Consider the following 18,517-nt stretch of genomic DNA (forward strand, 5'->3'; position numbering starts at 1 on the left):
AACTGAAACTTCGCTGCAAAACAGCCCCCTGATCTGCTCTGGTGTGGAAATGCTCCCCAGTGAGTGGGGAACAGGCAGGACTGCAGGTCCTTCTGCTCATAGCTCCCATGATAAATGAAGCCTGGGACAGGATGAAGGTGTGGAGACCTGAGCAGGAATGAGGTGACATCTCATGATGTTTTTAGGGAAGCATCTTCATGATCTGTCCCCACATCTCACTATGGCACATCCCTCACTAAGCACAGCCCAGAGACAGCCTGCTGATTAAACCATGCACTCAGCAGATGATGAAGTGTCCCATGACAGCCTGTCTGCATTCCCCATCTCTTGCTTCACCTCTGCTTTCAGGCTGGGTGCAAAGGTAAATCCTGATGCCTTCTCCCAGCTCCATGGCTGGTCTGCAGTGATTGGTGCCCCTTGGCATGAGGTCACCTTACAGCTGGAGAAAGATGAGGCAGCTGTGGCACATGAGATGAGATGGAGGGTCAGAGGGGCTGATAGGCTGTATTTTAGTCCTGCTCTTGTCATTCATTTATGGGTGTTTTCAAGGCAGGGTGTGCTGGTTTGCAGCATGACAGGCAGCTGCAGGCAGCTGTTGGGCAGGGCTCTGAGCTCCTGCCTGTTTCAGTGGCAAACGCACGTCGTCTCCAAACTCTGGCTCTTCACAGTGACCCTGGGAAGTGCTGCAGTAGCAGCAGGTTCAGACTGCAGCCATTTATTTCCCTCTTCAGCGCTGGTCCTAGCAGGGGAGGGGGCCCTGCCCGCTTGGCTGCCTTTGCCTGCTTGCCATAGATCTTCCACCCAGGAGTCACCGAGGTCTCTGCTCTTCAGTCTGGCTCTGCGCTCTCCCTCACGGCCCCGACCTGCAGCAGCATCCCTTACTCCTGCTGTAAATCTCTCCCGAGCAGCTGCTGGTGACATTAGCATTTTCTCTTGCCAGCCCACAGAGACCAGGAGACCAGCCCTGCTAAGGAAGGAATTAACCCAGCAGCATCACATGTCAGAGGTATCTTTTTATTGACTGTTTACAGAAATACAGTAGCACTCCAATTAGGTGGTTTAGGCAAGTTCTCCAGAAGGTGCCTTCCTTCTCAGCACTGCTGGGAGATCCTAAGGAGAAACCTGCCCTTTAACACTTTGGGGTTTCTCTGGAGGCTTTGGGGCTCCCCAGCATAAACTTCCTAACACCTTCAGCTCTCCAGGGGTTGGGAGTTGTTTGAACCAGTGGATGCAATTCAAGAGAAAAGAAAAGGAAAATAAATCCCCACAAGCTGGGGGTGGTGGGGCGGTCTGAACACACCTGATATGTTGTAAGCCAGCCCTGCCATGATCCCCATCCATCACTGTATGTGTCTCCAGCTCCACAGGACCCCACTGCTTCCTAGAGCTCAGCTGTCTGCCACTAAGTGTGTGCAGCTCTGGGCTTTACATGCTCTTTTCACACAGCTTGTTGGTCATAAAACAAATATTTCTTGGTCTATTTTTCTTCCTGTACATGTGTAAGAGCGAGACCCTTTCCTTCAGCTGTTCACATACCATTTCAGGGCAAGAAAGGTATGCTCAGCTGGGCTGATAAACTAATTTAATTTTATTTATGTATTTAATTGACTTTTTTTTTTTGGCAATCAAGGTGTAGTGGTTGGCTTGTTTTGGGTGTCCTTGCTACAAGAAACTGCAGACACTTCTGGCATAGAGGCATTTTGGCGGCAGCAGCTGCTGTTGGCCTCACTCAGTAGTCAGTGAGAGGGTATCGCAGGAAGATGAAGATAAGGATGATACAGAAGGTGGCAAGGGCTGAGCTGGTGATGTTAAAAAGCCGGGCTGTCTTGGCATCTTCAACTGCTCCATTTAAGTCATTGAGGAGTTTCTTATCCCGGACCTGAGACAAAAAGATAATTAAATAAAGTAATTGCAACATGCATGGAAGACATAACTTGTTTCAAGCAACAGCCACAAAACCCAGTGCACCTGTACGTGGTTACCTGTACAGGCGCATTGTGAGGGCTGGGCTGGGCCTCGGTGTTTGAGCACTTGGGGTGCCATAAAACACCCTGAGGTGAGGTTTGCACCCCATCTCTGCTATGGGTTGAGCTTGTGAAGCCAAGCACTGTAATACTTGTGGGCTGGAAATTCTTGGAAGCACACAAGAAGAAAGAGTGACCCGTTGCTGTTACCAACCAGGCAAACTAAAGCCCCATGGTCCCTGGAGTGGGGCAGTGTCATTTGGAGCCTGAAGGCGCACAAAGGAACTGAGATGCCATTGTACACCCCAGGCACACAGGCACCAAAGCACACTTCCCACCGTGTCACAGCACCCTGGCCCTGCAGCGCCAGGTTGGGCCCACCCAGCCCTCAGGGGAGAAGGCTGGCTGCAGTTTTGGTGTGCATCCCTGTGCCTCCCTCTGCACTGAGGGGCTGAGCGGGTGAAACCTGGCACGGCATCCTGCTGCAGCTCCAGGGCTCTGCATGAGCCTCCAGCATATTAAGTAGTCCTGGGTTAATGAGTTCCCTTCCTTTTGCAGGTCTTATGCGGATTGTGTAGCATCCCTGCCACAGGCAGTTTTCCATTCTGACAGCACAGTCTGCTCCCTTCATTATCCCGCAGGCTTTATGGGACCTTATGGGCTTTCCTTGGGACAGCTCCGCAGTGGGCGATGATTGTGCATGTCCATGTCACTGGCCTGTCCCCACCTCTTGCAGGCTGCCAGGCAGTGCACAGCACCGCCAGCAGCAATGCCACTAGTGGGCATTACTGATGTACTGGTGACAGCATTTCCAGGCAGCAGATGGCACTGCAAGGCAGCAGATGACACTGCCAGGCAGCAATGGCATTACCAGGCAGCAATGGCATTACCAGGCAGTGGACGGCACTGCCAGGCAGCAGATGACACTGCCAGGCAGCAATGGCATTACCAGGCAGCATGTGGCATTACCAGGTGCCAGAAGGCATAGCCAGGCAGCACATGGCACTGTAAGGAAACGATGGCATTGCACGGCAGCAGATGGCACAGCCAGGCAATGATGCTACGAGCAGGCAGAGATGGCACTACGAGGCAGTGGATGGCACAGCCAGGCAGGGACAGCGCAGCCAGGCAGGCTGTGATGGCACAGCCAGGCAGCTGATGGCACTGTCCACCAGCAGCAGCTCTGCAGCTGCATCCCAGCAGAGGAGGGGTCAGACTCCACTGCTTCCTAGCAGGGATATGTCCCTGTCCCCAGGCTGCCCCTTCAGCCAGCACTCAGCAGACTCAGGCAGCTGGAGCCACAAGGATGAACAAAAGGACCTGGACAAAAGGACACTTGACCCCTCATCCATCTCGTATCCAAGCGGGGTGCCCAGGGTGTGGCAGGGCCTGCCCCACTGCCCTCTCTTGGGTGGGGGCTGTGGGGAGTGGGGCTGTGAGCCCTTGGCCTGCCCTGCTGCCAGCAGTGAGAGCCGCGCTGGGCACTGCTGGACACCAAATGTGGGTGGCAAGCTGCAAAAACCAGCACCAGAGTCAGACCGAGGAATATTAAAAGGCTTTTATCGATTGGGAGCTTTCTGAAGACACTGCAACAGATTCAGACTACATCTTACAGACTTTTCTCTCTTCCTCCTGCAGTGCTTACCCACAGGGCTGTCCTGAAAGCCTTCTGCTGGACATGGGGAAGGGCTGCTGCACCCTTTGTTCTCACTGAGTTGTGCTGGTTCACAAATGAACCAAAATGCAGTTCCAAAACTGCATTTCAGACCCTCCAGCAACAGTCCTCCTCTCCATCACACCACTGAGGACCTCTCTGCACAAGCAAACCCTGATCTTCTGAATTGTGGATAGGGAAGCTGCTGTTGGCATGAAACCCACAGGATCTGGTGCTGGCAGGCACATAGGCAAGAATGAGCCCATTTTCATACTTGTATTAAATCAAACTGTGTCATGTCCTCGGCCTCAGATGTGCCCTGCTTGTTGGAGCCTGGAGCTGGAGCTGAGGCCATTGCCCTGCTGTGGAGTGCTCAGCTCAGCATCCTTCTGGGATCGGGAAGAGGGGACAGTCACAAACTGCATGTGTCTTTGAGGCACACTTGGCTGGAGCTCTCAGCAGAGGAGATGATCTCTGGGAAAGCATCAAGCCAGCAGCTTGGGAGCCCACATGCCTTTCTGTGTCAGCTGAATGTCCGGGATGACTCACATTTGAAATTATTCAGTAACTTTAACATCCTCCCAAAAAACCCCTGGGCTCAGCAGCACCAGACATTTGGCACCTCCTCACACCCTGGTGAGAAGCCCCAGAGGTGCTGGATTCAGGCCAGAAATCCCGCTTGCTGCTCCCAGCAGACTCTTTGAAGCTCTCACACACTTTCCTCTTCCCAGTGGTGGGGCTGCCTCAGGCAAAACCGCCATGGAGCAAATGCCTTTTTCCCCCTCCTGCACTGTAACCCGGTGCTCTGTGCCACAGGCGAGCTGGAGTTTGCTGTCAGTGTTTGCCAGGCACACGGAGCTCTCTCCAGCAGACCGGCACGCCGAGCTCTGCAACCCTCCTGCAGCCAAGCCGCTTCACCTTCGTGGGACCAGTTCTTCTTGGCCCCAGGAGCTGTCTCCTCAACTCCTGTTCCTCCTCTCCCTGGGGTGCCCTACAACCCTAATTTCCCTGCTCAGCCTTCTCCAGTGCTCCCGGCAGCCTCTCCCAGCAGCATCTCCCACCTGGCACCAGCTCACACTCGTGGCTGGTGCTTTAGCCCTTTCCCACGACACACTTCAGCAGCACCTCTCCTTGACTTTCCCATGGCTCTCCCTTTGGCCCTGCTCCTGTCATAATACTGATGCTGTGGCGAGGCATGCCTGGGGCTGCCCCAGTGACACCATTTCCCCACAGTTCCTTTTTTTTTATCCCTTCCACCTCTTCTCTTTCTGTTGTTTGAGTCCAAATGATGGCCGCCTTTGACTCCTACCAAAGGGCACCCAGCTGCCTCCTCTCCCTGCACCTCCAGCTGGTTCCACCCACACACTCCTGCTAACCCCTGTGGCTTCAGTGTCACCCTCATGAAAATCATCCCTGATTGCCCATAATCATTTACACTGAAATGGAGCCTCTAAGCACCAGACAAGTGCAAGGGCCCCCATGGCACAAAAGTGCAACGAAAAGGAGTTTCTCCTTACACACCACTCACAGCTCCAGCCTCCCACATCTCTCCAGGGCAGCCTCGCCTCCTCCTGCATAACTTTGCACCCCCAGATGCTTCCAGATGTCTCCCTTTAATGTCCTGCTGTGGCAACTGAGCCAGGCTCTGGAGGAGCTCTCCTGGAGAGCAGATAAGTGTTTCAGCTCCTTCCCTGCTTTGTCCTTAAGGAGATGCTGGTGTCTTTCTTATAGCCCAGCTTCAGCTTTTCCTATTTTCATGCTCCTGTGGCCACCATCATCATAAAGTGCTGGCAGCTGGTGCACGAGCTTCTGGGAGCCCTGGAAGCTGATTCTTTCCATAGCCAGAGAGATGAAGCATGGTGAGGGACAGGTCATCAAGGTCACACGGCTGAACCCCCACCTCAGACCAAGGTGTGGTGTTTTCTTAGCCACAGGCTCTTCTCATCATCCCTTTGACCCTTCTCACCTTGCCTAAAACTAGATGGGGACTTTTGGCCCTGCTTTGCACTGAGATGACTGGAGTGTGAGGATAATTACATCTGCTGACTGGGATTTCCCTGGGCACCTCCAAGCACTATGTGGTGGCATCTTTGGAAATCCCCCCTTGGACAAGGCAGAGCTCACCTCTGACCTAGGCTGGCAACTTACACAATCTCCTTCTTCTTCCATGCCTATCCTTACATGAAACACAGCCAGCTTTTGTGCTCTAACAAGCAAACCTTTCTCCTCTCCTTTCCCACCAACAAAAGGAGGTGTGGCCTTTCCATCCATCCATCCATCCATCCATCCATCCATCCATCCATCCATCCATCCATCCATCCATCCATCCATCCCTACTTGCCTGTCACCTCCCTGCTGCTCACCTTGTCTTCCAATACCTCCATCTCACTCTGTCCTCCCACACCTCCAGCGTGTCAGTGCCCAAGGTTTCATTCTCTCCTCCCTCTCATCACCATCCTCTGCCCTTTGTTTCCTTGGGGTTTTATGCTCTGCTTCCTTTCCAAGTGCTCCCCTTGGCTCCTACCACCCCATTCCCTCCCCCAGCAGTCACCTCCCCTCTCTGCCCTGAGGTTCAGCCCCTCTTGTTTTTGGGAGCAGCAAACTTGCTGCTCTAGTAAAAAGTGCTGCCTCAGCTTGCAGAAGGAGACAAATGGTTTGTTGATAATGAGTCTAATGAGGCTGTTTTTAAGGCAGCCTGGAAGTCCACAGCTGGCTGTCAGTAAACCCATTTCTATGCAGAGCTCCATGTCCCTGCACAGAAGGAGCTCTGGAGGCGATCCTTGGATTTATTTGCTCTGTGAATTGCTCAAGAGCTCTCCAGCCCACGTGCCTCCACCACACCGGCACTGGCATCACGGGACTGTCACCCCTGCCGTTCACCCACGTCCACAAACCATTGCTCCTTCTGAAAAGCAGGATGAGAGCCTGCCTGAGAGGCTGGGTGCGGCAGTTCTCAGGGTTAATAAATAGCTGTGGATTTGTGCTGGTCTGCTTCCACTCGAAACAAGGAAGATCAACAAGTGGCAAGAGAGGAGGGCAAACAATCGTGCCCACAGCTGTGTGCTAAGGGCTGGGCAGAGAGTGGGCAAGAGAGCTTGGCATACTTCCATGACCTCAAGGGGCAAGAAAACTCTGCAAGCAATGCTGTGGGCTGCTGGTCAGGCTTAAAAAAGCCAGCAAGGCTCCTTGGCATCTTCATCTGTACAGAGCCACAGCGAGGCATCCACACTGCAGCTCATCTCAGATCCCAGCTCCTCTGATCACTGCCTCATGGCACAATGGGTACAGAGCACTTGGCTCACCCCAACAGTCTCCAGAGACTGAACAACTGAAGTGAGATCTCTTGCCACCAGGCACTGATGCATCATTCATTACCACTTGGAGCTGGGAAAGGGGAAGGGAGGGAGCTGCTGAGTATCAGACCACAACATTTGCTTCTGATCAAAATCAACTGAATCCAAAGCGTTGCTGTTGGAGTGATACTTTTATCTGTGCTGGGCTGGGGTAAGGGTTACTTTAGGGTTTTTCTAACTTCCTGGTCTTACTGTTGATCTCTCCTCCCCCAGCATCCAGCACACATGATTAGATGCAAGGGCCTTGCTTGCACTCTGGGAGGCTGACCTTGAGAAGCCTGACATGCTAGAAATGACCCCTGGAGGGATCCACGAGTTGTGTGACCCCGTTGTGGCCCAGCAAGCTGTGTGTGCTGAGGATCTGGCCTGCTATGGGGGTAAATAAAGATAAGGCATGCTGCCACACTCCTGTTCAGAGTGCTTGGCTGTGATGCCTGTCACATATAGAACCTGCCTTTTATGTCACAGTTTCTGCTCTCACCTGACTTCATCTATTTCTTTCCTCGCAAATTCTTTGGTGCTGGGGTGGGGGTTTTGGACAGTTTTTAGACATAGCATTTCCCTGCAGAAAGAAATCTAGAGGGCTGTAGCTGGTATGCAAAAGGCCAGGCAGACATGCCCGTTTTCCCAGATGTGGCTGAAACCAATAAAATGGGGCACGAGGAAGGAGACAGCTTCACAGTGATATTCAAGTGTACCAAGGAAATATCTGTCTCCCAGTGTGGGCATTATGCTGCTGAAACCAGAGGAAATGCTAGAGTGTGCTAAGATATACACTGAAACATCTCATGGACTTGGGTCACGAAGGAGATACTGCTTTATTAACAGCATGAATCTGTCAGAAGCAGGTGACCTTTATGACAGGGAATTGAAAATGCTATTTCTGATAATGAAAACGATAATTCCTGAAGTTGCTAGATGTTTCAATTATTTAAAGGAAGTGTAAAAGCTGTAACCCAGGAGCCACTTAATATCAGTGCACTGATGGCTCTTGAGGAAACCTGTGTTCCACTGGCTGAGGGCTCTGCTGCCAGGGGTCCCAGAAGAAGCTCAGGGAGAGGAAGGTGCAGCTTCATTCTTCCTGCTGCCCCTTACTCAGTCCCTTCAGAGCACAGACAGCCTAGAAAGGCCAGACTTAAGTGCCTACTGCTCAAATCTCCTTACATTTAATTGCAGAGGAACAAGAGAAGTCTGTTTAAAGGGGGATATCTGTCCCCAGTGCATTTCTTTCTCCTGTTTTCTCTGAACTTCTGGGAAAAACATTATTGATGGTAAAAGAGAAGAAAACACATTCCTGGAGAAATAACCATAACACCCAGCCTGGCTAAGGCGTTGTGAAGATCCCTGCAGTAGCTGTGGGTAAGGAACACAGCTGCCTTTCTGAACATCCCAGCCTTCCCCAGGACAGACCTGCTACTGCCCCCAGCATCTGCATTGCCTCTCACCACCCACCCCAACAGCAGCTCATCCGAGCACTGCTTCAGCCACTTGCTAGCTCTGTCCTCTGCCTCTGAGGGACATTTTGTTTCTATTTTCCCCCTGCCACAGAGTCACAGCCACTGGGGAGCTCCAAAACCAGAGCAGAGTTATTTCTACCCGCTCAGCGTTACCTCTGTTTGGTTACATCCCATCAGCCACCGCCTTCTCGGCCCGAAAGCCAAGGCTGGTTTTTGACAGCCATCTTCCTTTCTCCTGTCTCTGATTTGGAGCAAATCTGCCCATTTGCCTTCCCTCACCACTGCCTCTTGTTTTCCTGCTTGAGTTTGTGTCCTCTAAGTCTTTGCAGACAGATGCTGAGCCCACGCCTCTGTCCCGGTGCAAGGCCCCGGGTTATTTCTGGGCTTTGCCTTTCCTTCCACCCCATGTCAAGGATAGTGAAGGGTCCAGCCTCTAAAAACTCTGTGGGTGGCAGACACTACTCTACCTTGTCACCAGGAGATGGGTCAGCCCTGTTCTCAGGCAGTCCTGCCCTCGCTGCTGCAGCAGCAAGGAGCCACATGTACCCAGATACCCATGGTAGCCTCTTCCACGGGAGAGGTGTCAATTGCTAAAGGCAAACACAGACAAGGAAAGGCTTAAAAAAACAAGGAGGAAGCCAGTGTTTCCTTCCCTTGCTGGATCAAGGTGTGGGGGATGTTAAGGGATTTGCTCCCCCCACTCATACTAGCCTGCTGCTGACTGGATTTGCCCTTTGCTTGTGGTGATGCTTCGCCCCAGGATGATTTAAGTTATTAAATGCCTCACCCAGGCAGCAGCAGAGCCTCCTGCACGGGCAGTGGATGACAGCTCACCTCCCATCTTGAGGAATGAGAAACTGAGGCAGGCACCACCAGGTCGTGCTCGGCGAGCCCAAGACAGGGGGCCACAGACTTGTCCCTGAGCCTTTCTGATGGGGACCCTGACAGTGCTGGGAGCAGCCTCCTTGCAGTGCTGGGTGCTCACAGTCCAGCTCACAGGAGCTCTATGGGGTTAATTGATCTGCTTCTGTGACGAAGCCTGTCTGCACCCTGGCCTTCCTCTAAATGCTGCCTGCCAAAACAAATCAGCCAGCTCCTCTCCGGGCCACCCAGCCGCCCCGGGCTCTCTGCACATCCATTCAGTTAGTTTTGCATCTGGCAGGCAGGGAAGGGGAGGGCAGCCCGGGCCCCTCTTTCCTGGCAGCTGCCAAGGTGCTGCCTGTTTGCCAGGCACCATCCCTGCCGGGCTGCTCTCCCCTGCAGCCATCAGGAATAATAACCTGGTCCCATTCCCATCATGGGCTGTGCTCCACACCATCACTCTCTCCAACAACACAGATCTCTATCCCCCCAGCCCAACACTGTGGGAAGCCCCCTACTCTCTCTTCCACCTTCTCACCATTCCCATGATGCTGGCAGGTCTCCAGGCCTTCTTTTGGGATTTATAGGGCTTGGGGTGGGGGAAGCTGGCCACGAGCTCTGGTGTTTTAATTACGGAGAGGGCAAGAAAGAAACAGGCAGGATTGCCCTGCACTTGGTAAGCTTCTTACCCCCTGCAACTTGGCAGCTGACGGCTGATCCTGGCCGGCTGCTTCTTAATGTTCCTGCCTGGCCATCCAGTGCTGCCGGGTCCTATCCTGATGATTTCTAACAGCCAGGATCCCAAATAAGAGACCCAGTGCCGGCGTGCCTGCAGGTGCAGCATGAGCCAAAGCAGCCCTGTGTTGCCTGCCTGTCACCCTGCTGCCACGGTACAGAGGAACCTCTGAGGGTACTTGGAGCAAGTGAAAGCACCTCTTCCCCACCTGAAGTAACATCCCAGGCTCCTCAGCTCTTCCCATCCCCATCCCCGTTGTCTGCAGCCTCTCATTTGGGTGGCAAGGTGGGGTTTCACAACAGGCAGAGCCCCCAAATGTTTCCCCCCTGCCTGGCCACCCCCTTCCCCGAGCCCCGCGCTCAGTACTCACTTTCAGTGAATAGGCCAAGGCGATGAAGCCGAGGCAGCAGAAGTTGAGGTATACAAAGTTGAAGATGGACCAGAGATAGTAGTCGTTCACCTCGGTGGTGTCGGGGTAGATCTCGATGACAGTGGTGGGGTTGGTCATTGTCTTCTTCTCGACCGAGTGCTTGCACGGGACCGCTGGCCGCAGGCTGTCCCCTTTGCAGCTCTTGCTCTCCATGAGATAAACGGCAGAAGAAGGAGACAGGACGGGCGAAGCTTGCCGGAGAGCTGGGGGCTTGGCGATGCAGGCGAAGCAGCCCTGCGGGGGGCCCTGCGGGGGTCTGGGGGTCCAGGCCACCCCCTCAAAGGGGCATGGTGGGCCCAGGGGGGGGTCCTGTGTCCTCTCCGTGGTGGCTGCCGCGGCGTCACCGCGCTCTGCCCTGGCAAAGCGAAAAGCCCCCCCGTCAAAAATGGGGGTGAGGGGATGGAAAGGCCGGGGGCAGGGGGAAAAGAGAAAGGGGGGAAGGAGCAGAGAAGGGGAGGCGTGGGGGGGAAGGCAGGAGAGACAGAGAGGGACCGGGAGACCGAGGAGAGAGCGGGGAGAGGAGTGAGGGAGTGGGCAGAGGAGAGAGGGAGGAGAGTAGGGCAGGCAGGAGAGGGAGGAGGGAGCACCGCTACACCCGGGGAGCACGCTGCCGCCGCCGCCTCAGCGCGGAGCTGCCGCCGGCCCCGGCCCCGCGGCGGGAGCAGAGGCGCGGGCAGGGCGGGCGGCCTCCCTCCCCCGCTGCCACGGCCTGCCCGCTGGCCTGCGTGACCCGCCTCCCGGCCACCGCCGGGGAAAGCATCTGCTTCTTAAAAAAGGAGACAAATAAAAGCAGAAAGAAACACTTGGGAGGCGCCGGGGGGCTGCGAGGGAGTTGGCGGCCGGCCGCGCTGCAGCCCCCCGCAGCCCTCCCCGCCCGCCTGTCTGTCGGTCTGTCCGGGCCTTCTCCTTTCTGTCCCATGCCGGGATGGGAGCCGGTGGCTCGGCTGCGGGCGGAGCGGGTCTCCCGGTGCGGCAGAGCATCCCGCCCCTCCGCCCTGCCTCCCTCCCTCCCTCCCTCCTTCCTTAGGGGGGTGGGCATTTGGGGGGGGATTTTTTTTTTTTCCCCCTGAGCCCTAGTCTTTACGGTGATTCCATTTCCCGGTTCCTTCCACCTGCCAGCAGGTTTCCTATACCCCTCTCCCTCCACCTTTTTTTTTTTTTTAAGGCTATCGTGGCTGAGGAGGTCGAGGAGGAGGAGGGGATGAAGGCAGAGGATGGGGAAAGGGACATTAGAAGAAGTTCCCCTGCACCCTAGCTTTGCAAATAGGAGAGACTAGTCCACCTCTGGCTGCCCGTCCGTCCGTGCATCGGTCTCCTCCGAAGGCATCGGGAGGAGCGAGGGATACTCACAAGGAGGGATGCGGGGAGTCGCTGCATATCCGGCTCAGCACTGCCTCCGGCTCGGCTTCCTCGGCGCTGGAGTTGAAGGAGGAGGGGAGGGCGGGGAGGGGGGCACCCATGGACTAGGGATGGGCAGGCAGGGAGTCAGGGGATGGGAAGGTCAACCTGCAGCCCCCTGTCTCCCCCCGAACATGCTTCAGGCAGGAGAGCTCCTCTGTGTCTCAGTCCTTCTCCTCGTGTCCCCCCCACTGGGACGTCACCTCCTGCTTGGAGCATCCTGGTAGCGCCCCGCTGGAGAAGGGCATCTCCTGGGCCCCGGCCCAGCGGCTTCCCCCAGCAGCAGAAGGGGATGCTCGGCCCTGCTCTCCCCAGTGTCACCCACAGACACATTTGCAGCGGGGACTCGCTGCAGCCCTGTTTGCGAGTTCACCGCTATGGACCTGGGTGAAAAACTGAAATAAGCGTGGCGGGAGTGCGTGGGGACGACCGGAATTAACAAGGGGAGGTGGTGGTGATGCAATGCTGTGGGGAAAAACGGGCTCTGGTCGCCAGGGGATGAATGGAAGGGGGATAAATCCTGTGTGTGAGGTAACAGATCCTGCTGGCATGGAGCAAATCCCAGCGCAGGCAGGGGCGGGAGCACTCCGGCAGCGGGATGCACGGATGATTTAGGGGAGGGGGGTGGGGGTGTCACAAGGGCTGGTCAAGCCCGGGTGGGTTTGGCTGTGCCCAGGCTTAGCACAGGGTCAGGGATGTGCTTGCTGCCTCCCATTGCTAGCACTCTGGAAGCTGCACGGAATCCCAGCTCTAGGGTGCTGCAGTAGAGTCCCCCCAGGGACATGATGATGGAGAGCAGCTGGTGCCGTGCAGGGACAGCTTGCAGGCCATTCAGGAGGATGCACAGGGAGGGTGAGGACACAAGGACAGCCGTGTCACCCCACAGTGACATAGCCTGGTGCAGGTGGCCTTGTTGCAGCAAGCAGTTCAGCTGCGGCGTTGGGGAAGGGGAGCAGAGAAATCCCCAGAACACTGGAAATGGGGTGGATAGAACAAAAGTTCATGTGAGCAGAAACTGCAAGGGAAGGGAAATCCTCTGGAAAAGCCTTAAGCCTACCCACAAAGTGCTGAGCTAAGAAATAAGGATGGTAATTTGCTCAGCTCTTCACAGGCAGGTTTGGCTCCAGTATAGGGGCACTCACCCTGTGCTCATCCCTCTGGTTCATCCCTGATGTGGGGGAACTTCTTGCACATCTACAGGTCTCTGAGACTGGAGGAGGTCCAGTTTCCATGAGACCAACTTAATCCTGCTGCAGCCTGCATTGGTTAAAAAAGGACAAATTGCCCTCTGGTTCAGGATTTATCGCTGCTGGAGTGGTGTTGTGTCCTGCCAAAGTAAAGAAGGTTTTATTAGTGCTACAGCTGCCTGTGATGAGATCCAGATCTCTCTCCAAGAAGCTGCTAAGAGACAGAGGCAGTGCTAGGGTGAGAGTGATGCTCCTGTGGGATTAAGAGGTTTGCAGGAGAGGCAGAGCCATGGCCAGCTGTCGTCAGCTTTTCTAGAGGGTTTGGACAAACTCAGCTGTGCAGAGCATCCTCCCTGCAGGCTCAGGAGGAACAATGAAACCCCGTGGTTGCAGACTGGAGCTACTGATGAGCCTGCTGTTCGTTTGTCTGGGGAAAGTTGTGTGGGTAAGGCTGCTCCTCTTCTTAATGTCAGGCAGCGATGGAGGGTGAGCAGAGAAAAAGGTCAGAGGAGGTTTGGAGCAGGCAAGAAGAGGCAGCAGGGTGGTGTAGGGGAATGTGAGATCAACAGACAGTCACATTCCCTGGTATGAATAGGACTGAAAGGCCAGGGAGGTTGAACGGCTGCTTTTCCTCTTCTCCAGGTACCAGGTCATTCCCACAGTTTGCAGAGCATTTTTTGGTCTTTGGGTGAGTGATTCATCATCTTCCTCAGTGTTAAGTGTGAGTGGTGAGAAGTTTATTACATGGACCACAGTGGCATATATGCAGCATCACTGGTTCAACAACCATTCATGTGACCCCAGGGAACTGACATAAAAAATTGAAGGAATAAAACCCCTCAATATTCGACATTATTTTAACCCTCCTCCAATTTCCTGGGCATCTTCAAAGGTCATGCACGCCCTCAACCATATGGTCTAGGACTACTTTCCTTTCAAATAAAAGGTGGGGTGGGTATGAATAATCGCCTGCATTACTGTGGCATCAAGGCTGGCTTCCCCTTGTGCTAAGCACAGGACAAACAGAACAGAAGAATGCTTGCTGCCCCAAAGCAATTCTCCCCTAATCACGTTAGAGACGTGGGCTGTAGCATAATCAAGTGCCGTAAGACCTGTGAGAAAACCTTCCCTTCAAATCCTACTCAGGCTCTTCAGAAACCATTAGCAGAACCCGAACCTGCTTTTTTTATTTTTTTATTTTTTATTTTATTTCTGAATGACAAAGTCCACAGCCTCCTGAACGCTCCTTTCCTATTACCCCTATAAAATTGCTCAGTGGATTGCTATGTTCCATAATCAGTAAGGCAGCCTGAGACTGGGAGGGGTAAATCCAAGCTTCCCACTCTCCCTTGATCTCTGTCTCCTGTTCTCTGAGCTTTCATTCTGCACTCCGCTTCCCTTCCCTCCCAAAGAAACCTAAAAATAAATAAATCCAAGAAAGAGCGGAAAAAGGAAAAGCCATCAGCCCCCAAAACGATGTGCTTAGTCATTCATGGTGAGTAAAAATAGTTTCCCAAATGAACAAATTGCTGAGCCAACCAGATGAGCAAGTCATCTCCATAAATGAGGGGTCTCATCTTCCCTCTCCTTGGGCAGGAGAAGGAAGCCATTGTGTTAATGGGCTTTGGTAAAGCCCTAAGCAGAATTGGAGAAGGGTCTGGTCCATGAAGACAGCCCTGGGGTCATTGCCAAGCCCCCTACTACTTAAGGGGGCATGTAATGAAAAATTTGATTTTTTTTTTTTGTACCAATGGAGACATTTAATGAAGAGCTAAATTGTCATGTGCATGGAGTTCTGTAGAGATGGTGCAGTAAATAGTGGGGTTGAAGTAAACCTGAGGACCTTCTGGGCAAGATAGTGTGGGGCAGCATTCAAACCGCTCCTAGGACAGGGTGTGTGCTTTGCTCCCTGCTGGAAAAACATGGCTCTTGGCTTCTCCTGCTCTTGGCCAAGATCAAGGCTGTGATTGCTCCCACTGGGATGTAATGTTCAGTACACAAGGCACAACTGAAGGCTTGGGCAGAATCCCCCCAGCAGAAACAGGGCCCTCATATTCCTGACAATACATATTTGGCAGCAGGTGACTTGTTCTCCCCTTGGGCTATTGAGGAACAGTGGGCTGCATGATTGGTTTTCAGGATCTAGCCAGCCCTTTTGGGTTAAATCCATCTCTTTAACATAGGGGAACAGCTGATTGGGGAATTTAGGTATCCTGGGGGAACCGAGGCTCAGGACATGCCAGTAGGGAAATCAGCTAAGCTGTGTGCTTAGATCTGCACTCAGAAGATGGGATGGGACTTGGCTGCATCCATCTTGCTTATGCAGATGATGGTTTTTTCAAAGTAGGGATTAGCTCTTATCTTCCACCTGGCACATGGGGCCTTCATTCCGCTTCAGTCTCCAGCTCCCATGCGGCAGTGTTAGGACAAAAAATTACACAGCTAGGCAAGAGGGATGGACTGTTCCTACATTTTTGAAAAAACCCTACACCATGTTCATCACTGGGCTACAGGACTTCCCCAGACTGCACACCTTAGCTGATTTTAGGCCAAACTTAGAAACTGAAGTTCCACTTTGGAACCACAGGACCACTCCAAATCCTAAGCAGGAAGTTGTTCTAATCCTAAACAGGAGCTTGTTCTAATGGGTCCAGATGATCAGGGGACATCTTGAGTTCCCTGTTAATGGATTACCTTTGGCAATACTCAGCTGGGGAGGTGTGGCCCCAGCAGAAGGCTGTAGGCTAGCAGGGATGCTGGGAGAGCCTGCTGCCTCAGTGGGGCTGGGTCAGGCAGGTGTCACCTTGCAGAGACTGAGTTATGTTTTAATCCATTGAAAAAGACAAATCCAACAGGGTCCTAGCATGTTTCCTTATCAGGGAGAAGGGGAGGAGCCCTTCTGAAACACACAGGAGTCCACACAAGAGGGTGACCAGATGTCCAGGGACAACAGGTCAGGGAGACACACTCTCTGCATATCCACAAAGTTTGGCATCTCAAACTGCAAAAGGAAAGACCACTCTCAGAGCTAATGGGGAAAATACTGTATTTTCTTTTCAATTTTCTATGAAGAGACAATTAATTCTGACAGCAAAATAATTTTTAAAAACCAGTCACACGATTAGAGATGGGTTTAAAAATGCAAATAACGGAACAGGGGGAGGAGACCTATTCAAGGAAGACTGCAGTGAACTGGTCCTCCAGCCTATCCTACAGTGTGTCACTCAGGGCATCACTCTGGGCCATGCTTTCCCAGGCAGCTGCCTCCTGCCTGCTGACAGACCCTGGAGTCCCACCTGGAGTCTCTGTGCTGGGACACACAGGCAGCTGGAGGCAGCGCACACCCATGGCCCAAGGGCTCTGTCTGGGGCTGTGCTGCACATCCCACTTCAATCCGATGCTGAAGATGTTCAAAAGCCACTGCCAGCTCCGTGTCAAGCTTCCACTGACATCAGGTCTCTTCAGGAGGTACCCAAGAGGCCAACTCTGTCTTCCCATGCTGAAGAGATCCTGCAGCTGTGAAACGATGTAGCAGACCTTGGAGGAGCTCGGGGCACTTAACTGGTGTGAAACTGAAGATCTCTGGAGAGGTGCTGAATGTTTGCTAATTTTGGAGCAGCTACTGAAGATTTTCATTTTTTTGGTAACATGCTACTGTCAGTCTAAAACAGATGTCCTTTGGTGTCCAGATGCAGAGCTCCAGGTGAAGATTATGAGGAGGCAGAAGCAAGCTTTGGGGAGCAGCATTTGTCACATCTGGGGTTGTAGGGGACAATGCATGTGTCCCATGTGTGCCTATGCCTGTCCCCACTGTCCATGCCAGACCCCTCCAAGGTGAATCATGGTTATAATGCCAAACTTATTCCACCAGGCAAAACTGTCTGTTCTCTCACTGCCCAAAGACCTTTCTCAATAGATTTCTTGGCCCCACTGCTACTGCTGGCAGGATTATCAGTGAATTGTGGGTAGCCAGGATTTTGCCATCTGTTTAGCCTGGTTTGAGGTCATGGCCGCCACTGATCTTATCTTTTTGCCACTCCAAGCTTTGTTCCTTATTTGCTGCCACTCCCTTAACTTCAGGACCTGATCCAGCACACTGGGAAAATGAAGAGAGTCTTTTACTCCCAGCACAGGGCTTGGGATTCTTGGCAGGCTCTCTTCTGCTTTCCAGTACTGCTTAAAACTAGTTTTATCATCTTCCCAGCTCCACCAGTGTTTGCCTACCAGTGCCAGCCCAACAAGTGGCTCCACACGCGCAGATCCCGACTCCCTGGGAGGATCTGTGTGCACAGCTAAATCCGAAGCAGGATCGTGCCTCACTCTCTCTGCAACACAGCTGGACATGAACAGACCTCACCAGTGTTAGTGAAGTGGAAAGCAGGTACAGAGGGTGTTAAAAGCAGTTGGGACAGGGCAGCAGGGAAAGTGAATGTAAGTCCAGCAGCTGCCATGGCATCCTCCTGCCCAGGAGGTTTGCTGGCTCTGCCAACTGTCTCTTGAGTTTTGGGCAGTTCAAAATGCTGTGAATCATGTTTCCAAAAGCTCTTATGTGGCTGACAAACACAGATTTTACCAGTATGATTTCAGCTTGTAGATCACTTAGTTGCTTCAGGAAACATTATTCTCAACTTGCTGGCTGTGGTTGAAGCTGGGAAGATTTGCTGTTTGGGGAACCTGGGAGAAGGTCACTAAACTCAAGAGAACTTGTGCCACATGACTTTGCTCAGCAGAAGGCTGGACCTTCATGGCCCTGAATTCAAGTAACCTCTATTATAACCTATCTTGACCCCCTTAATATTCATACTGACTGAAAAGTCCCACTGTCTAGAGCCCCCCTACACAGCCATGTCCCATTATGTCAGGGATGTGGACGCCATGCCTCCCAGCCCTCTCACTAATGCCATCACTAAACAAAACACACCATTACAGCCCTTAGGCTTTGAAACTCATCCTCTGGGCACATTACCGTGCTTCCCCATCACTGCAGCTCAGGACACGCTCTCCTAGGACCAAACCAGCACAAACTCCTTGAGAAATGACCTCCTGATTACTGCCTCAACCTGCCAAGGAGGGGTCACAAAGACAGATTCTCCCAGGCCATCCACTCCCCCACTTCAGGAGTGAAAAAGCAGTAAGAACTAATGTGCAGGACAGCCTTCCCTTGTCCCTCTCCCCTAACCCAAGAGCAGTAGCACAGCCTCTCTGCACGAACAGATGTGCCAGGGGCTGGCTTCAGCCAGCTGCACCCCCCCCCCACCCTCCAGGAAGGACACCAGTGCTGGGAGATGTGAGAGGGCCTTGTTCAGCTCTGAGAATCATTCTCAAAAAGAACTACTGGAAGACCTAGCAGTAAAGCAAGGGACTACTCCAGCTGGAGCTGTCAGCTAGAGACCTCCCAGCACCACTTACTCAGAGTGGAAAAAGTAGCTAGCAGGGCACTAATAACTATTTCCCATATAATTTTAAATCTAGTTCCA

General features: G+C 53.1%; 1 protein-coding gene across 2 annotated transcripts; it reads right to left on the reverse strand.

Moving 5' to 3' along the window:
* Positions 1-993: 993 nt before the first annotated feature.
* On the reverse strand, positions 994-12,133 carry IFITM10 (interferon induced transmembrane protein 10). Of its 2 annotated transcripts, none has more exons than XM_064425221.1 (3): positions 11,806-12,133; positions 10,396-10,810; positions 994-1,879 (listed from the first exon to the last, which is right to left on the reverse strand). In XM_064425221.1, exons 1-3 carry the CDS (start codon positions 11,913-11,915, stop codon positions 1,730-1,732), a joined length of 675 nt encoding a protein of 224 aa, XP_064281291.1. In that variant the 5' UTR covers positions 11,916-12,133; the 3' UTR covers positions 994-1,729. The 2 variants fall into 2 exon arrangements, with proteins under 2 accessions (XP_064281291.1, XP_064281292.1); XM_064425222.1 differs by lacking the exon at positions 11,806-12,133 and adding an exon at positions 11,738-11,799.
* Positions 12,134-18,517: the final 6,384 nt, after the last annotated feature.

Source organism: Passer domesticus, chromosome 6 (assembly GCF_036417665.1).
Source record: "Passer domesticus isolate bPasDom1 chromosome 6, bPasDom1.hap1, whole genome shotgun sequence".
Taxonomy (NCBI): domain Eukaryota; kingdom Metazoa; phylum Chordata; class Aves; order Passeriformes; family Passeridae; genus Passer; species Passer domesticus.

Bases quoted from the DNA above. Each gene is read 5' to 3' on its own strand.
- IFITM10 (XM_064425221.1), bottom strand. From the start codon at position 11,915: ATGGGTGCCCCCCTCCCCGCCCTCCCCTCCTCCTTCAACTCCAGCGCC. The intron at 10,811-11,805 runs GTGAGTATCCCT...TCGCTTTGCCAG, and splicing joins GACTCCCCGCATCCCTCCTT to GGCAGAGCGCGGTGACGCCG. The intron at 1,880-10,395 runs GTGAGTACTGAG...TTTTTGTCTCAG, and splicing joins CCTTGGCCTATTCACTGAAA to GTCCGGGATAAGAAACTCCT.